At 45.3% G+C, this 20,863-nt stretch overlaps 1 protein-coding gene across 2 annotated transcripts in view; it reads right to left on the bottom strand.

The window, feature by feature from the left end:
- Positions 1 to 20,863, bottom strand: part of GASK1A (golgi associated kinase 1A) — a 76,879-nt gene that overhangs the window by 12,568 nt on the left and 43,448 nt on the right. Inside the window, exons 1-2 of one of the 2 annotated variants that reach the window (XM_063805634.1) lie at positions 17,994 to 18,143; positions 10,514 to 11,800 (exon numbers count right to left, since the gene is read on the bottom strand). In XM_063805634.1, the coding sequence (XP_063661704.1) occupies positions 10,514 to 11,737 (1,224 nt within the window). In that variant the 5' untranslated portion in view covers positions 11,738 to 11,800; positions 17,994 to 18,143. Of the gene's footprint in view, positions 1 to 10,513; positions 11,801 to 17,993; positions 18,144 to 20,863 lie in introns of those variants that run through there. The other variant, XM_016940815.4, reaches the window with a different exon arrangement.

Genomic DNA, 20,863 nt, shown 5'->3' with positions numbered 1-20,863 from the left:
CAGCGTTTATTTCCAGAGGAAGCTACAAGAAATACTGGCCCATATGATGCGTGCAGTGCTGGCTTCCCAGAATCTACACCCATTTGAATGTTTCACAGTGAGGGCTTGGCTGGCACACTTGCCAGTGTGATTATTCTGCCACACTGTCTGGTTGGTTTTTTCTACAGAAGAGAAATTAGGTTTAAACAGTAGCAGACTAGCAGCCAAACAAGACCAAGCTTACCTTTCATTCCCATATTCCTTCAAGATTTGATTTTTTTCCCCTTTTTGAAAAAATGAAGAGATACCAAGAAAAAATGATAATCCTTTAGAGTTTGGGTTTTCTGGCAGTGTTACATAATCATGTGGACTGAAGTTTTTGTTTAATTTTAGTTAAGCCATTGTAATGCCCTTACTCTGTGCCAGGTATTATCCTTAGTGCTTTACATATCACAAGTCATTTGACCCCTGCTAGCAGCCAAGAGATAGATACTGTTATTGTTCCCATTTCAAAGATGAGGCTGAATAATGAGTCACAGAGGCTGAGTAATGTGATCCAGTCCCCAGAACATGTTTATCATAACCAGAGACTTAGTTGAAGGTTTTTGGATGCAAGAACAAATTGAAGTGCATGACTGGCTGCCAGCATGAAGGATATAGTAGGGTCACTGCCTCTGTGACTTCCCAAACAGGACATCTGGATGGGAAAAGATACTGCAGTCTGCCAAGAAGGGATACCAGGTCCAGCTGTGGGGGTGGGAAGGTCCGGAGTGAAGGCTCTTGGGCCAAGACTCCTCAAGCAGTGCCTGATCTGGGTCTGGTAGAGTCCAGAAGAGCCACCTGCTGTCTCTGGTGGCCCATGCCCCTAGCGCAGAGACACTTCCCCAAACTGGGAGCAGTCACAGGCCTGGGACCTTCACGGTGGAAAGGGTGGCTGCTGACTAGGCAGGCTCACTGCCTGGGGGTCAGAGAGTTGCAGCATAGTTGGAGGCAGGAGGAGAGCCAACTCCCCTTCCCATACCCCAATACCTCTCTCCAAGGAGGGTGGCAGGCTGCTCCCATACTGGCTGGCTGGCTGTTGAAGAATTTGGTGAGGCTTTGGGGAGGTCAGAGTGTGAAAGAGGAGGGAGTTACTCGGCACTGACTCTCACTCTCCTCTAAGGACTCACCTTGCTGTGCTCCTTGCCTTTCCACATACATGGCATCTTCCCTGGAAGCTCCAGGGAGGGAACACCTAGACTGCTTCATCTGCCCCAAGCCCAAGGCCAGAAGCCTCAGCACCATCTTCGGAAGCCGGCGAATAGACCAGCTGATGGGCTTTGAGGAGCTGGATTGAGAAGGACTATAGCTTATCTAAAAAGACCATCTGTGGAGCCTCCTAAATTTTAAACATCAACGCAAAACCCAGCAGCCATTAAAAGATGAATCCACCACAGCAAAGTAGGTTCTGGCCAAGAAAGCTAAGAAGAATCACCATTGCAACACTGTCACAAAATGTCCCACTTTAATAATTAGGGGGGAAAATATGGTGACTTCTCCCACAGATACCCAAAAGGCATTCGAAAAAATTACACATCCATTCCTGACAATGAAACTCTTTTTTGCTTTTGTTTTCTTTTGAGACAGGGTCTGGCTCTGTCGCCAGGCTGGAGTGCAGTGGCATGATCACAGCTCACTGCAACCTCCACCTCCTGAGCCCAAGAGATCCTTCCCCCTCAGCCTCCTGAGGAGCTGGGACTACAGGTGCATGCCACTTTGCTTGGCTAAGTTTTAATTTTTTTTTTTTTTTTTGTAGGGACAAGGTTTCCCTATATTGCCCAGGCTGGTCTTGAGCTCCTGGGCTCAAGCAATCCTCCCACCTGGCCCACTCAAACTGCTGGGATTACAGTTATAAGCCACTGCGCCTGACCTGAAAACTCTCAATAAGTAGGAATAATGAATAATTCATCCTATTTTCAGTCAAAAGCCAGCATGGTGTTTAATGGTGAAACACTAGAAATTGTCCCGAATCTGTAAGAAACATGTCATGTCTCTGGGGCCAAGATGGTTTCCTCAAGCAGTGCCTGATCTGGGTCTCATAGACTCCAGAAGAGCAACCTGCTGTCCCTGGTGGCCCATGCCCCCAGCACAGAGACGCTTCCCCACACTGGGAACAGTCACGGGCCTGGGGCCTTCAGGATGGAAAGTGCTGGGATTACAGGCATGAGCCCCTGCACCTGGCCTGAAAAACTCTTAATAAAGCAAGAATAATGAATAGTTCATCGCAAATCTGTTAGAAACATGTCATGTCTATCATTCCATTAATATTTACCATTGCTCTGTGACACCAGCAAATGTAATGAGGTAAGAGTAAGAAAGAGGAAATGAAAAGACAGAATCCCATTTGTTACAGATGAAATGATGGTATGCAGGGGAAGCCCAAGAGGAAAAACTGAGCAACTGTTAAAAGCAAGATGAAGTCAGAAGGTGGATGGTGGCAAAGTTAATATGCAGAAGAAATAGCCTTCTTATGGACAAAGAGCTACCAGCCAGAGCATGTAATGAAATAAAAGATCCCTAGACATTTCTCAAAAGAAGACATTTATGCAGCCAAAAAACACATGAAAAAATGCTCACCATCAATGGCCATCAGAGAAATGCAAATCAAAACCACAATGAGATATCATCTCACACCAGTTAGAATGGCAATCATTAAAAAGTCAGGAAACAACGGGTGCTGGAGAGGTTGTGGAGAAATAGGAACACTTTTACACTGTTGGTGGGACTGTAAACTAGTTCAACCATTGTGGAAGTCAGTGTGACGATTCCTCAGGGATCTAGAACTAGAAATACCATTTGACCCAGCCATCCCATTACTGGGTATATATCCAAAGGACTATAAATCATGCTGCTATAAAGACACATGCACATGTATGTTTATTGCGGCACTATTCACAATAGCAAAGACTTAGAACCAACCCAAATGTCCAACAATGATAGACTGGATTAAGAAAATGTGGCATATATACACCATGGAACACTATGCAGCCATAAAAAATGATGAGTTCATGTCCTTTGTAGGGACATGGATGAAATTGGAAATCATCATTCTCAGTAAACTATCGCAAGAACAAAAAACCAAACACCGCATATTCTCACTCATAGGTGGGAATTGAACAATGAGAACACAAGGACACAGGAAGGGGAACATCACACTCTGGGGACTGTTGTGGGGTGGGGGGGAGGGATAGCATTGGGAGATATACCTAATGCTAGATGACGAGTTAGTGGGTGCAGCACACCAGCATGTCACATGTATACATATGTAACTAACCTGCACATTGTGCAAATGTACCCTAAAACTTCAAGTATAATAATAAAAAATAAAAAAATAAAATAAAATAAAAAAGATCCCATTTCCAACGGCCACAAGAAGGTAAAATACCAAGGAATAACCCAACCTGAAAGTGAAGACCCAGCTGAAGAAAACATCAAAATGCTTCTGAGGAACGTGAACGGATGGAGAGGCATAACCTGTTCTCGGCTAGAGTGACTGTATTTCAGGATGTAAATGCTCTCTATATTAATCCACAAAAACTTGATTTGATTTCAAGAAAATCCCAAAAGGGTTTGGGAAGGGGAAGGAACAAGCAAAAAAGTACACAAGAATATCAAGAAAATTCTAAAAAAGAGCAGTGAGAAAGACCAAGTCCTACTAGTTATTAACATAAAATATAAAGCTCAGTAATTCAAACAGTGTGACTCTGGCATATAAATAGACCCTTTCCTGGAACAGAAGAGTCCAGAAATAGACCTATATACTTATGGAAATTGGCTCTATGGTAAAGGTAGCCTTTCAAGTTGAGGGAAAGATTGATTATTCAACAAATGTCACTGAGACATTTGGGTTGCCATCTGAAAAAAAAATAGTTGTTTTATACCTTATCCCTTACTCGAAAATAACTTCCAGATGGATCAAAGATATATCAAAAACAGGAGAGAATTTAAAAAAATAACGCTGAAATGAGAATAGCCTTTTAAAATATAACACATGAACCTAAAAATCAGAGAAAATCCTGGTCATTTTAACAATGTACATTTTTAAAACTTTCTGCACTGCAAAAAGACTATAAACAAAGCTTAATTACAATTGAATCTAAGGGAAATATTATATACTACAATGGAAAACAAAGGGCTAAGTTCCTTAATCTGTAAAAAGCTCTTAAAATCATTAAGAAAAAGACCAACAACCCAACAGAAAATAGGGCAAAGAACATGGATGGAGCTGGAGGCCATAATCCCAAGCAAACTAACTCAGGAACAGAAAACCAAATACCACATGTTCTCACTTATAAGTGGGAGCTAAGCACTGAATACACATGGACACAAAGAAAGGAATCACAGGGGCCACACAAAGAAGGGAACAACAGTCACAGGGGCCTACTTGAAGGTGGAGGGAGAGGATCGAAAAACTACCTATCGAGTACTATGCTTATAACCTGGGTGACAAAATCATCTGTACACTAGACACCCATGACACAAAATTTACCTGTATAACAAACCTGCACATGTACCCCTGAACATACAAGTTTAAAAAATAAATAAATAAAACCTACCTAGGCTAGGCACAGTGGCTCATGCCTGTAATTCCAGCACTTTGGGAGGCCGAAGCAGGCGGATCACCTGTGGTCAGGAGTTCAAGACCAGCCTGGCCAAAATGGCAAAACCGTGTCTCTACTAAAAATACAAAAATGAGCCAGGTGTGGTGGTGGGTGCCTGTAATCACAGCTACTCAGGAGGCTGAGGCAGGAGAATCACTTGAACCTGGGAGGTGGAGGTTGCAATGAGCCAAGATTGCGCCATTGTACTCCAGCCTGGGCGACAGAGTCAGACTCCATCTCAAAAAAAAAAAAAAAAAAAAAAAAAACTACCTGGTGGCAGATTGTGCTGGTAGCAAGAAAAATAGATGTTTAAAAAAAGAGAAGAAAATGGGGCAAAGAATATGGATAGTATTTTTGTCTTTTGTTTTAAAACGCTTTTAAACAGAGGCAGGACTAAGATGAAACCAAAAAAAAAAAAAATCAAAAGAGGTACTTTCTTTTTTTTTATACTAAAAGAATAAAGATGTTTATTAAGCATTGTAAGTTGCATTCAATAGCCTTCAGATACACCACACCACAATCCATCGACAGTCAATCAAACCCAACAGCAGTTCATTCTTGCACAATCCATGTGTCAGGGCCGAACTCCCTTCAACTTACAGTAAGATCCTACTTAGTCCTCGTGGGCAGGGGTTGGGGAATTACACCTCATTTCTGATCACTAATGTGATGAAGAGCATCAGAAGTATATAAAAATGATAAGAAGTGATTCTGATTTCAAAGTACATTGTTTGGAAACATTAACAAAAACATCAAAATGATAGAAGTATACCTGCTTCTACTAAATTCTTGATGGGAAAGTTCTCAAGAACAAGCAATTTGTTTCCTGCTACAGAATGGGGGATTTTTTTTTTTTAAGATCAAAGAGTTTTTTTTCGCAGAATTTCATATTTGCTAATATGAAAGCATAAAACAGCAACAAAGAACAATAATGCATACAGCAGTGAATACACCAGTGTAATGTTGATATTAGAAATGGCTAGATAATTTTTGGGGGGCTTTAGAATAAATGCAACAGAGGTCAATAATCATAAAATTTCAAGGTTAGCGCAATATCAGTCAATGACTAAACAGAATTAACATCTTTTCTAGGACTATTACTGATTATTAGTATTTTTGTTTTGCAAATGGGCACATACTGATAAGAATGGAAGAAAGGATGATAACATGCACAATATTAACCACACACTTCAAAAATTACGAACCATGCAGAAGTTTAGCTCAAGTAGTAGTATTAAAGGTCTACATCCAATTCAAAACCACATAGTTCATTGATCACAGATGCATGGTGTGAGTCACGAAAAGTTTCAGAACACATTGTGTTGATTTTGAAAGGTCATTTGCATCTTCTATGATTTCAACTTTATCTCTATTTAACTTGCTCGTAAAGTATGTATGATGTATATTTAAAATCAGCAGAACGGCAATATTACTCTATAATTTTTTAGTTTTGATAGTTGCACTTTTTTTAACACAAAAGAACCACATCAACAGTGATGAAATTTAAGAAAGAAAAACTGTGGTTGTTCCTTATTTCTTTCATAATCATAAAAATCAAAGTCTTAAAGAAAGCTTCATTGTGAAACAGTAATGCAAAATCAAATATAATGGCATACATATGGTGCCAAATGCTACAAATTATATTTTAAGCAATATATACTTAAAGACTGCCAAAATTTGTTTTCTTTATACTTCAAGAAACACAACTATAGGCTTTTGTCATAACCAGTTTAAAGCTTATGTGTACTTCATTTTAAGAGTGGGAGTCAAATGCTCTTCATTTTCTTTCTCTTTTTTGTTTTATTGTAGCATTTTGACTATAACTGGTTAAAATTAAAAATGTATCATTTAAATCTCTGATATCAAAGAGGGATCTGAATTTCCAAAGTCCTCATTTTTCTCTTACAGAAAGGACAAAATGTACATAACTGCAGGTTCTTTCTCTCCAGATATTCCTAAATACCTTACCCTTCCAGCATCCTTCACTCTCTATAAAAAGTAAGTTTACTCTTCTTTATTTAAGACAGCTGCCTCCAGAGCAGCTTCTGTGTGGCAAGGGCTGTCTGTACTTAGTGCATTTGAATGAGGATTTGTATTGCACATTTTAGAGTCATTATTCAAGGCACTTTCAGAGTGGCTGGGAGCCCTGTCATCACCTGGGGTCCCGTTCATCTGGGGAGTTGGCTTCTCCTCGGCCATCACTCCATTTTCAGCCAGGGACCTGTCTGAAGACATAGCAGAGGACTTCGATCCCCCAGATTTTGACTTAGGTTCTTTGGCCACTTCTTCCACTGAAGCAGCATAAGGAGGTCTGCCCTGAGTCGCTGCCTGGTTTGAGGTACTGACTTTTAGTGTTGTGCAATCGCAGGGTCAGCACCCAAGAGTGAGCATGCTCTTAATTTTTTGCACCTTGGAAACCACCCTTGCCTCATGTGTTAGTCTTCTATTGCTGTGTAATAAATTACCATGAACTCAGTGGCTTAAAAGAACACATCTATGATTTCACAGTTTCTGTGGGTCAGGAGCCTATTACAGTTTTGCTAGGTTCTCAGCTCAGGGTTTCCCCAGGCTACAATCAAGGTATGGACCAGGGCTGGATCTCACTCTAGCTCAGGGTCCTCTCTTAAGCTATTCAGGTTGCCAGCTGACACCATCGCTTGCAGTCGGAGGACTGAGGTCCTCAGGGTTGCTAGGGTCCTCCTAGATGTCTCTTCTCCCCATAGGCAGTTCATAACATGGCTGTTTACTTTTTTCCTTTTTTTCCACCTCAGTTGAATCCAATTGACCCACAGATCCTGGAGCAAGAATAAAGAGCTGGTGTTTTAAGCCATTGAGTTTTGGAGGCTTGTTACACAGTGTTATTTCAGCAATCACTAACTAATACAGAGTGTTATATGGGATTTGTGAAGCATAGGTATGCTTTATGGGGTGTATAAGAGATGTGTATGTGTGCAGTGCTTGTGTTTTGTGCCTACATAAATGGGATGTGGTGATGTACACAGAAAAACAAGGGTTTATACAGGATAAAACCAAAGGAGCAAGCAGACCTACTCAAGAGTGGGCTGTATGCAGTTTGTACCCAGCCCCTGGTCAGAAGGTTCCTGTGCAGGAAAACCCACGTTCTACAGCCCTGCCTCTCTGCCTTGCCAATGGTTTCTAAGAAGGTGGCATTAGCCAGACGGGGGGGTGCTTGACTTGACTGGCATTCAGCAAACCAGGGAAGAGGTGGCATGAGCCCAGCCGAGTCATGTCTGCCCATATAACCAACCTGTGTATGCTTTGGCTACAGAGACTTGTCCCCACAGCAGGGGTTGGCAGCTGAGGAAGAGTCCCACGCTGCAACCCTGAGAGGTGAACAGAGGGGCTCTGTGTGGAGCAGAGAGCAGCTGCAAGCACATCAGCTGGACTGGGGCTTTGCAAGGAGCTGTGCCTCAGAGATCAAGGCCCCAGGACACCCCTACAGGCATCCCCTTTTCCTGCCCTCGTTCATGGACAGCTGAATGACTGTGATTCAGAGAGTGAGCTCTAGAGTCAGACCATCCAGGCTGCTTCTCAGCCCACCAGCTGCCACCTTGGGCAAGTAACCTAATTTCTCTGGGCCTCAATTTCTCAACTTTAAAATAGGATTAAATGTAGTATCTCACTCATAGGTTGCCATGAAGAGTGGATGAGTTAATTCCTGTAAAGTGGGATGGTACCTGCTTCTTACTGAGTATGTGCCACCCGCCAGGCACTGTACTAAGTACATTACATGAATGATCTTGCATCCAGAAACTATGCGTGATCAATGTTATTATCTGACGAAGGCTGGGATCCCCAGAGGACAGACCAGAATTCAACTGAGAGCAGTTTACTTGTGTGCTAACTCCAAGAAACACAAGTAGAGTGGGGGAAGAGAGACAGCAATTACCACTGTGAATAACTGGGCTCCAATCCTGCTAATTTAACTGAGAGGTGTGTAGAATACGCATACAGGGCATCTATACACCTACTCTCCTCAGTCACAGTTGCAGGCTGCTCCTGGGGGCAGCATGACCAACCTTCCTTGTTTGCCCACAACTGTCCCAGCTTCAGCACTGAAAGTCCTATGATCTGGGAAACCCCTCCTTCCCAACCTGCATGGTTGGCCACACTACCTGGAGGGTACTCATTCCCCAGCACTTCCAGTGCAGCAAGCAGAGCAAGCCTGCAGATGCAGGTGCCAGCAGCCAGGAGCTACCATGTACTAAATGGTCAGGCTCAAGGGGATGAGGTTGGGGTGCACAACCCCATTTTGGGGTGAGAAAAGTAGAGCTGAGAGAGGCTAGGTAATCTGCCCAGGGGTACACAGTGGGAAGTGGCCTGGGGGTGGGAGTTCAAACCCAGGTTGGTCTGATGCCAAGGCCCACGCTCTTGACCATCAGGGTCCATAGCTCCTCCTTCCACAAAGCAGCCACGGGGACATAGATTGGAGGAGCTGGGAGGACGACAAGAGATCAGCTAGTCCCGTGACTGGAAACAGACTTATCTGCAGGCAGACTGGGGTAACATTCAAGAGGCCAGGAGGACAGTAGGTGAGTGTCGGACAATAAAGAGGTAGAGCCTGTGGCCAAAAGGAGAGTATGGCAACCTCCAAAGGGGGCAGCAGATGCTCAGCTCAGGCTGCTTCCTGCTATATGGGAATGAAGGACCAGTATTACTAAACCATCCAATTTTTCAAGGGAAGCTGGGTTTTTATGGTAAATCTCTGAAGTATTACATATTATCTAAGAATGTTCTAAAATAGAAACCCAACCCCATGTGGACGAAACACCACATATTGGTCCACTCACCTCTGCAGGTAACCCTAAGGGCTGACATTGACGACCCTTTTCTTCAACAGGGGTCTCTACAGAAATGGGGGCTGGTTCCATGTGCATTTGGTGCACACATCCACCCTCACTGAGCTTTATCTGTTTTTTGTCTTTGTTTCTGTCTGGCCATGTTTCCACACATGTGTATCTATGGCTGAGATCCAGCTCATGGGCACCGGAACAGCCACACTGGTTGTTAACAGACAAGTTAGTAAATAGCTGGTGCCTGTAGTCCCCCAGTCAGCCCGTGTACCCTGACAACACAACCCCTTCCCTGGGATTCCCACACTACCCCTCGATCCAGCAACTCCAGGGTTAACTCCTGACAGTTCAGGGACCTCAGCCAGCACTGTTCCTTCTCATTCTTCAGTGCCCAAGCATCCTCCCTTTCTCCTTTCCTCTCCCATTCTCTCCATCGCTATCTCCACCTCTCCCTCTCTTTTAAAAATTATACAACCATCTTGAATCCTTGTTGAGTCAAAGATGTATAGTTATAAACAGTGGTGTGCTGATAAATGTTCAACAATCAAGCTCTCCAGGAGTAGAGGGGAGTCCTGATTTGTAGCATTTGCTGCTTTCCATGGTGTAAACAGATATTCACACCCTGACGGATTTCAAGCTACCAACATGACCAAATGTGGAGTTGTCAAGAGATGTGCAGTGGCACACCATTAGCTAGCATTTATTATATAGACACGAAGCTGCAAAAGCACAGATGATAGTAATATAATTAGGAAATAATGCATTCTGAGTAGTTATTACCTTTGTTTCTAATATAATTTATTATTTCTACAACTTAATTTTTTAATAATGCCTGTGTTTCACAACTAGGTCACAAAATTCCTGCAAATTTTAGCCATCAGCTCTTGTGAGCTGATGAGCTGGCTCCAGTAACCACTGGATAAACAGAGGCAGGAAAATTACAAAAACAGGTGCTTGGTGGTCAAAAAACCAAGACTTGGGGGAGAGTCACCATCTAACCTCAGGTGGGCAATTCAGGCCTCTCCACCCAGAACCCCCTACCTCCGCAGCTCTCTACCCCTGCTGCCCAACCCCACCTACCTGCAACAGGAAGTCGAAGAGCGCCAGGCGTGCCCACTCGGTATGGTGGATGCCCAGGCATGGGGCCTGGCCTGGCCAGTTGCAGCTGTGTGCCAGCAGGGCCTGATACTGCAGCCAGCCCAAGGCCAGAGAGTTCTGATCCTCATCTGGGTCGCTCAGGTGCTGCACATCGGGCGCCCACCAGATGACAGGCCTTGCTCCACCGTCTGTGTATCGGTAGGGCAGGAGGGGGCTATGGAAGCGGCGGGCCACAGCAGGTAGGCTCCGGCGCAGCCCCAGCACACGATCTACGTGGAAGGACAGGACCTCAGGCAGGTCCCCAGGCCTCTTGATCAGGCCACAGAGCCCTTGGGAACAGAGTTGGCTGAGCCTGGGAGAGGACAGGTCCTGAAGGGCAGCCTCAGCGGAGAAGCCAACCTGTAGCACCTGCCCATGGGCGGGGACCCTGGCTTTGTCCACCACCTCCCCCTGCGCCAACAGCCGGAGCATCTGCACATCGTGGTCTGTCAGCCATGGGGGAGCCTGCCCACCAGTCCTCGAGCTGCTCAACAGCGTCTCAGCATCACACCATACTGACCCTTGCAGCTTCTTAACAGAGCCAGGCCACTGATGAGCCCCTGAGGCCGAGGTGGGATCCTCTGCTTGTTGCCCACCAGTCAAGGCTCTGTTCTCAGCTCCCAGCAGATCCCTGCCTTCTGCTGTATGGGGCCAGAGTGTCAGCCCAGAAGTAGCTCTCCAAGCCGGTAAAGCTGCCATGTCGCTCCCTGGGAGTGGACTGACCAGGGTGACCATCTCACTCTGTGTCTCCTGGATGGGACCGCCATGCTGGGGGTGGCCCAGGTCTTTGGTTCCTGGATCTCCAAACTCATCCTCCCTCAGGAGCACAACATGCTGAGTACTGAGTCTTGGATGTCCTGACAAAGTAATGTCCCTCCTCACCCTCCCTGGATGCCTGAGGTCCCCTCCTGGGGACTCCCTGCTTCTGTCCACTCTTGCTCTATGGCCTTGCTCCTCAGCACAGACCAAGATGGAGTTCCTGGGCAAAGCACGGCTTCTCCAGAAGCCCATGTTTCTTGCCCGCTGCCTCCGGCTGGAGCTCAAAGCCTGCCGGATATGGGTTGCAGGGGCGCCAGTTACCCCCTGAGGCTCCATGGGACCAGGGTCTGGGCCGGCGGATGGACGCTGTGGGGGAAAGCGGGTGACAGCCATCGCAGATAGGATCATCAAGAGGCAGAACGCTATCACTGGCCGCCTCTTGCCACGCAGCCTTCTCCGGAGCCAAGACGCCTGGGAGACGGGGTAGAAAGAAAAGCTTGAGATCTGAGAAATACATCAGCTCAACCCACAAAACAATGGGGATGGTAAGCAAATGAGGTGCTCAGTTCATGAGAGAAAGAGAAGAGCACAGCCCAAGTGGAGGGACAGCTGGCTGCCTTCAAGAAAGGAAATGTCAACTCCAGCCAACTGTGCTCCTGTTTCCAAGCTTGGCTTGCTTTTCCTTCTAGGGCAGCCTCTGCTGAGGCCTGCAGACCCATGCTCTTCTGTCTTATTCTCCCTTTGAATAAACTGCCATTACAACACTGTCACCATGCACCATAAGGGGCTTTTCTCACGTCTGTCCCCATCACCAAGAGCTGACCTTCTCTTTTTGTCTCCATGTGATCCCATGGGCCCATTCTGGCAGATCTCTTGATGTCCCCACACACATGCCCTTACCCTTTGCCAGAGCACATGGCCACCCAGTTAGAGATGACTTTGCCAGCCTCCTTAGCAACAGGGTGTGACCACGTGACCAAGTCCCTGACTATGTCATGAGAGCCAACCACTTTTGCCAGCCCCACATGCTAAAAGGAAGTTGGCCTCCCTGGCCTTTCTCTCTCGCCATCCCTGCCGGTTGCACACAGATGTGGCAGCAACAGCTCTGCACATGTTAGCAAGGACACACCCTAGGGGCAGTGATTTCTCAACATGCAGTCCTTGGACTACGTTCAGGTCTTAGTTATTCAGTTAAATATATTCTATGCACACTCCTGTCCCCTTGGCCCCAGTTTCCCATTATTTCTTGGTTGACTGAAGTTCACATGGGACCAGCAGTATCAGTATCACCTGGGGACTTGTCAGAAATGCAAATTCTCAGGGCCCCACACCAGAATTACGGAATCAGAAACAGGGGCTGGGCAGCCTGTGTTTTAAGAAGTACTCTGGGTAATTCTGATGTGGGCTTAAGCTTAAGAGCCACTGCTCTAGGGCATCATGAGCCACAAAAGGGAAGGAACACAGTGTCTGGAGCAGTGCAAGCCTGCAGTTGGGAGTCTCTATACCTGTGAGCCTTTATGTGACAGACCTACAGGCAGAGCCCTGGTACATAATGGGAATCAACAGATACGTGACTGACAAAATGAATGGACAATCTAGTCCAAATCACAAAAAAAACTCCCCCAATTAAGTTTACTTACTAAATCCACCAGATATTCCTTAGAGATTTTTGATACTATATGCAGTGTGAGGCAATTTGCTGGAATGCAAAGAAAAGGCACACGGGTAAACAGAATTTTAAAGGTGTCAAAGAAACAACACCCACAAAACAAACCAGATCCCACTTTTTTCCCCGCATGTGCTTGCTCTTCTGAGAAGCTCCCCTGTGGGTGTCAAAAGGGGATTATCCGGGATCTGCAGTGGACATGTAGGTGAAGTCCATCCTCAGTAGCCCCCTGCTTTCTCTCAAAAGTACCACCTCTATCCCCCACAATCCACCCGAGCCATATCTATCCAGGGACCCCGACCCATGACCTAAGCTGATGGGGCCATCCTGGATCCTGACCCATGCTGGGCCAACAGATTCTCACCCCCAACCCCAGCCCTGGGAGCATGGGCTTGTGATAAATCAGCAAGGCTGACTTGTCCTGCTCATGAAATAGAGAGCAGGGGCCCATTGCCACCCAGCCAAAGATGACATCAGTGGGCCATACTCTGTTGAGAGCCAGTCTGCAGGGAGAGAGAAGGAAACAGTTGCATAGACAAACCAGAGATGAAAACAGGAGGAAAGGCCTTGCCCAGCATCCTGCGCTGCAGTTCCAATTCTGAGCCTGGCCCAGGAACAGCAGTAGCCACTGCCTGGGGCTCTTCGGGACTGCGCAGCATCCACGAAACCCATTCTTACTCTACACTTGAGCTGTGGATTGTGGGTACTCCTGCTACATGCAGCCAAAAAGGCCTAATTCAGGTCATCTCTGAGTTCCCTTTCCTCTACAATTAAAAGAGCATTTCCTGGCTGGGCGCGGTGGCTCATGCCTGTAATCCCAGCACTTTGGGAGGCCAAGGTGGGTGGATCACTTGAGGTCAGGAGTTTGAGACGAACCTGGCCAACATGGCGAAACTTTGTCTCTACTAAAAATACAAAAAGTAGCTGGGCGTGGTGGCGCATGCGTGTAATCCTAGCTACTTGGGAGAATCACTTGAACCTGGCAGGAGAACCGCTTGAACCCGGGAGGTGGAGGTTGCAGTGAGCCAAAATTGCACCATTGCACTCCAGCCTGGGTGACAGCAGCAAAACTCCATCTCAAAAAAATAAAATCTCAAAAGAGTCTTTCCTCCTTCAGTACCCATCTGACCTTCCCCTTCCTTCCAACGGCATGGCCTGGAGGAATGCCGCCCCTCATGAATTTCCTAATTTGTCTGTGTTTTCAGTCCCTTCTAAGTCAGTGGCAGTTTCTGCAGGAACCGAACACATTTCTCAGCACCGTGAACATCAGAAAATAATCAAAAGGAAGTGGAAATGGGAAATCTCAGTTACAGCCCAGCTGTAAAAAGTGCCCATGGCTCCCTCCTACCTCCAGTTCCTCCACATTGGTTCTTTCCCTGTCCTAACCCCTTCTGCCTCCTGGACATGAGGCCAGCATCTCCCTCTTAGCGCCTCCATGAGTGGTGCACTGATGTCTCTTGGCCCCACTTTTGCCAAACACCTCAGCTGCAGGAAGCCAGTGTGTGGATCCCACTCTCTGGACCAGCTCCCTCATCTACAAGGGGTTGGGTTGGATGAAATAGCCTTTGAGGCCTCACTTCCCCTAATACCCAGTGATTCTAGCTCTTGGTGGACAGTGGAGGTGGACTGACTTAGCTGTGGGCTCCCCTGAACCTCCTCCTCCTGTCCATGTCAAGCACCTGTAGCAGAACACAGCTGCACAAGAGGACCCACACACCACCATTGCCCAGTAAGTCAATGTAGGCCCTTGAGGGTGGCTTTCAAAGAAGAGGGTTGAAATGAGGGTTTTCTGCCCCTGCCCAGTCACCACCGGAAGACGCAATCACTCCCCTTGGCCTGAACAGTGAGACCATGATAACCAAAGCCTCCCTTGCAGCTCTGAGCTGATCCCCCAAGACTCAGTGGGACATGCCAATACAAGGTGACTCAGGGCCAATGGATACTTTCCATCCACCTGAAGCTGCTGCTGGAGGGACCACTTAAGCTCACCTTCCCTCCCCCATACCTGGAGGGGAGGAGACGGTAGAGAAAATCCCCTCTGGCCTCTGGCACCCACGTGCTAAAATATCTTCCCCCCTCACCTGACACTCCATGCATTCATGCTTCTGTGAAGCCAGCAGGTGAGCCTATATGTCCCAGGGCCACAAAGCCCTGCTTGGACACCCTGCTTAAGAAGGGGTGGGGTGGGGACCAGCAAGCTAAATAAACAGTGGGGAAATCAGGTGAGTCATGCTTCTGATGTCCCCCTCACTTCAGCCAGGGCCTCCAGGGCCACAGGGCAGGGAGACAAAGCCTAGAGAATATTTTCCTTGTAAGTTGTGTGGTCCTCTAGACAACCTGTGCTCCCCAAACCTGGATTGCAACTGGAATCTCTCACCTGCTTACCAGAGATGGGACAGAACAATGGTTCTTAAACTTGCTCTGGGGATTCCTTCATGTTCTACCATGGGGTGGGGGGTTAGGAGATGACTCTGTGTGCTCTGCACTTGCCACCCCCACCCACACACACATACACTTCCACCAAGAGAGCTCTGTGTTCTTTCATTAGGTGGGTTTAGCTAATTTACATTACTTGATATGCCATACATGTTTAGTCTTAGTTCTGTTGTAATATTTTATGGTATATTTTCTGTATTGTAAATTCAAAATAAAATTCTAAGCCCCCTGACCATCCGAATGGACCCCTCCTTTTGGCCAAGGGCCTTCCAAAGTTAACCTGAAAAACTGGTTCAGGCCATGATGGGAAGAGGAAGCCAGACATGCCTCATTATACCGTCCTCCCTTTTGAAATTTAGGCCCAGCTGACCAGCATTGACATCAACACAGACCTTAAGACTGTTAGAACAGCCTCTTTATTTCTGATAAGAAACATTTACAGTCTATTTCCTCAAGCCAGCTACCTAGAAGCTCCAACTGCATGATAAAGCCTTGGTCTCCACAAGCCCTTATCTTAACCCAGACATTCTTTTCTATTGATTCTAAGTCTTTAGACAATAACTTAACTCTTTCAATCAATTACCAATCAGAGAATCTTTGAATCTACCTATGACCCAGGAACCCCCGCTGCCAGTTGTCCTTCCTTTCTGGACCAAAGCAATGTACATCTTAAATGTATTGATTGATGTCTTATGTCTCCTTAAAATGTATAAAACCAAGTTGTAGTCTGATCACCTGTTCTCAGGATCTCCTGAGGGCTGTGTCACAGGCCATTGGTCACTTATATTTGGCTCAGAATAAATCTCTTCAAATATCTTACAGTTTGACCTTTTCATCAACAATATTTATAATATTTGAAGTCTTGTACTATGTTTTCTTTTCACTTACTTTTACTTTGTCTTTTGGTGTATATTTCTTATAATATTTAGGAAATTTTGATTTGGGTCCTAATTATTACTTTATTATTATATGCCCTTAATTGTCTGGTTCTTTAGACTGTAGCTCTTAATCCCCTAAAAAGAACAATATTAAAATTATTTCCTCTTCCCCCGCCTTCCCCTCCCTTTCCTCTACCATTCAATTTTCATAACTAGTATTATCTTTTTAAATGTTTATCTTTGGACAATTAAATATGTTTATATTTCTATATATTTCTCAGCTTTAAATGATATTCTTTAGTTCTCTGCTATTATTAATGAGATAAACAGCATATTAATTCTTTCTCCCACCTTTTGCCTTCATCTCCCTTCCAATTGTTTATATTTGTGTCATACGCATTGGTACAATAGGAAGCGTATACATTCGATTCCATCACTCTAATACCCACATTTGTTCAGGTCTTAGTTATTCAGTTAAATATATTCTATGCACACTCTTGTCCCTTTGGACCCAGTTTCCCATTATTTCTTGGTTGACTGAAGTTCACATGGGAACAATATTCTCTGATTTCTTGCATGTTCAAACTGTTTTCTACAGCATTCATACATGAAGTAAAGTTGCCTACATAGAAAATACTTGGCTCACAGTTTCTTTCTTTGAATAGCTTATGGGTTCTGCTCCACTGTTTTGTAAGGTTAAGGGAAATCTAAGATTAAACTGATTTTTTACCCTGCCTGGCTGCCCTAAGAATTCTTTCTTTTTCTTTAACATCCAGTAACATTCCTAAGATCTATCAGTGTTGACTGCTTCAGGTCAGCTTTTCTTGGCATGCAATATGCCCTATTAGAAAAGGTAAACACAAGTCTTTTTATTTCATCAGAATTTTCTTGAGCTAAATATTAAATATTTCTTCCATTCCATGACTTTATTTTTACTTTTTTCTTTAGGCTCTTCAATTACGTACATGGTGGCTCTCCTTTATCTTTCTTATATGTTTCTTACCTTCTCTTTAATCCTTTCTAACTATTTTCATTTCATTTTGTTCACTGTTCTTGTTTTTATACTCTATTTGACTTATTGTGTTTTACCTAATATTTATTCACCCTTTCTGTTATTTTCCACTTTTCCCTACTTCTTGCCAGCTCATATTTCACATCTTTCCATCTTACCATTTTTTCTTGAGTTCTTGCATTTCTGCTTTGTGGTATTTATTCACAGAGGGTATTTTAAGTTTTAAAAATTCATTGTGGTAAGATTGCTCAAAATTCCACTGTTTCCAGGTAATATTTTCAGGTGGCCAGCCCTCATCTGTTAAGAAACATTGCTGTTCTTTGTCTCCTTTTTTCTCACAGTATCTCTGCATAGATGCTGGACTGTTTTTATTGTATGAGTTGGACCAGTCAATTGAAAGAGGTTCCTGTAGAACCCCGGTGGAATTTGAAATCAACCGGTTTTCATGAGGCAGATGCTTTCTTCTTCTCATCTACCCCATGACCAGGCTGCATCCTGCAAATATGGCTTGTTAGCATGGCTCTTTATGTATCACAGTGTCCTCTGCTTTTCTAATCCCAATAGTCCAGCTGGATCCTCTGAGCCACTAAACTTGCCCCCATCCCATTTCCACACCCTCTTTTGCAGACAAGGGGGGGGATGGTGATTCTGCTCCTCAGGTGTGTCACTCACCTTCCGGTATATTTCATTGGTGCTTTCTGAGATCTGCCAACTTCGGCTCCCTCTTCCACTCTTTCTCACTTCCTCCAACACTGCACCTGCATGAAACTGGCTGCTTCTTAAGCTGTTCCCAAGTATTTTGGTGACTGCCTCCTAATTTATCTGAAAAAGGAATTTGCATTTTGTCTTCCATCTTCTTTGTTGCTTTCTGCTAGTTTCCAGGGTAAGGTGAGGATGCAGAGTTTATGCTGCCGTGTTTACACCAGCAGTCCTCAATGGTACTTTTTTAAGAAGAAAGGAGTGTGCCCTTACCGAATGCAGTGACTAATCAGCCCTCAGAGCAACGACCTTTTTCCAACTTCTGTGCTCAGGAGCCACAACACCCAAACAGACCCGAGAATTCCAAGAATTTTGTTCCTGCTGCACATTTCCACAAGATCTATTCACCAGCTTTGTGTGAATCGAGTGCAGCCTCCAGGCTGATCACTTAGCCGCATTCTTCTGGAAAGACCACCCTTGAAGCCCTTTGGAGTGACATGGACCAGGAAGTGAGGTGATCCACCTATCCCAGTTAGACTTCTAAGAGTGAAGGAGAGAGGGAGGGACCACAGGGTCACCTAGCAGTTCTCCACTTTATAATTTATTCACCATCTCATCCCCTCTCCTGTGGATTCCCATCCTTCTGTTTCCAATCTGGCTAAAAGGTAGCACTGTCCACCCAGATACCCAAGCCAGAAATCTGGGCCTGACCTTCATTCCACCTTTCCTCTGCCCCATACATCTAAGTCTTGCAAATTTTTCCTCCTAAACAGCTCTTGAACCAATCCATTTCTCATTAGACCCTCTGTGACTGAGCCCAGGCACCCTCTTCTTTACCAGGACACGTGCAACAGCCCCCTTTGCTCCCACTCCTGCTCCTCTGCAGGCCACTTGCCACAAACTGGATCATACCCTTCAAAGTCTCCTTAGAGAACACCTAAATGCCAGAAGTGCTCTAGCCATGCTAAACTTCTTTCAATTCTGGACAGTGCCAGACCCACTCTGTCTCCACACCTTTATATGTGTTGATCCTTCTGCCTGAAATAGACCCCTCCTCCTGTTTCCATTGCTCAGGTCTCAGCTTAGACACCACCTCCCCCAGGAAGCCTTCCCCTGAGACTCCTCAATGAATTGGATGTCCTCGCCGTGTGCTCCCATAATACACTGTTCCTCCCCAAGCACACCCCTTTTCACTCTGTACTGGATTTGATCATTTAATGTCTGTCTCTCAATGGATGGGTTGATCCATGCAGGCAGGACATGGGCTCACAATTGCATCTCCAGACTATCAAAGTGCCTGGCACGTGAGAAGCTCTCTGCAAAATGAGCTGTCAGATAAGAGGGGTTATCAGGGAGGTGGAAACACTGTTCCCTGGCCTGTGGCACTGCACGTCTGCTGGTGAAGAGGGCTCCTCCAGTCTCCAAGGCTCTTTTCTGTTTGGAAAGCCAGCCACCCCCACCCACTACTCAACACAGCAGATGCTTTTTGTGCCCCATTATTTTAAAATGTACCCAGAATTTGTTTCAAGCAAACACTGCACCTGCAGTGTTTGGTAAGACACAGAGACACAAAAATAATTGCCATGAAATAAGTTTTTGTTATATTCACGGTCAGCTAGAAACAGGAAGTACGGCATGCCACACAGGGCCACACAGGGCCACAGGAGCTGAGATGGGCAGGCAAATTGTGAGAGCAAATGCAGCTGAAGCCTTTACTGTGGTTTTCACAGTACGGAATGAGCAAAGAAAGTTAAGCTAACTGAAATTGAATAATTTCAGCAGGCTCTGGGCTATAGGTGATAGAGCAGAGGACAGACAGAAACCTGATAAAAGAAGATGGGTGATATAGACTCAGAATTGGTTGGTTTGCACACGAAAGGTATGCTCACAGGCCAGTTGATTACTCTCTCTTCTTAAGAATTAGCTAACCCTGGGAGGGGCAGTCCTTCCCTAAGTCCACAAGGCACCAGACACCAGAGCATAAAAAACCAGAAAATAAGAGAATATAGTGAACACACCCACGTTATGTCCCCGTGGCCCCCGATTGACTCCAGCTGCCCCCACAGCAGACAATCCTCCTGTGCACTGCTGGTCCCCACCTCAAGGACCTGATCACTCCTGCTTTCTTGCCTGCTGTGCCAGGAAGCTCAGGGGAAATTAACACATCTGGTGACAGCCCTCAAGCAATAAGGGACAAAAGTCAGTGGGTAAATAAGCCAATCTCCCTCTTGAGAGGCATTCAATATGGTTGCAACTAACAGTGCTCAGTAGGTCTGAGCCTCTTTTCTATAAAACAAATGATGCCTTGTCACCCCCTAAGATACATTTATCTGATGATTTTTCTGAAGTGAGATCCTAAATTTCTGTCCCAATTAGATATGCTTTTAATTTGGTCTATATTGCTATTTTAGAAAACACACAGGTACTACATGCATAGATATGCACTGTTAAAAACCCATATACCAAATAAATCAGGGCAAAATCGAACATCTCCTTCTCCTCCCCAGAGGAAGCCACAGTTAGCAATTAGGGTGTGCATCTTCTCAGGCTGTTGCTTTTCTTTGCATTATAACATATGCATATGTCACAGTGTATTAGTTTCCTGTAGCTGCCATAACACATTACCACTGACTTGCTGGCTTAAAACAACATAAATGTATTCCCTCACAGTTCTGGAGGCCAGAAGTTCCACATCAGTTTCACTGGGTCAAAATCAAGGTGTCAGCAGGGCCGTGCTACCTCCAAAGGCTCTAGTGGAGAATCTGTTCCTTGCTTCTTCCAGCTTTTGGTGGCTGTCAGCATTCCTTGTCTTGTAGTCACATCACTCCAGTCTCTGCCTCCAT

The sequence above is a fragment of the Pan troglodytes genome, chromosome 2 (assembly GCF_028858775.2).
Source record: "Pan troglodytes isolate AG18354 chromosome 2, NHGRI_mPanTro3-v2.0_pri, whole genome shotgun sequence".
In the NCBI taxonomy this organism is placed as follows: domain Eukaryota; kingdom Metazoa; phylum Chordata; class Mammalia; order Primates; family Hominidae; genus Pan; species Pan troglodytes.
The sequence above is the reverse complement of the archived record's forward strand: the minus strand, read 5'-3'. Positions and strand labels throughout refer to the sequence as shown.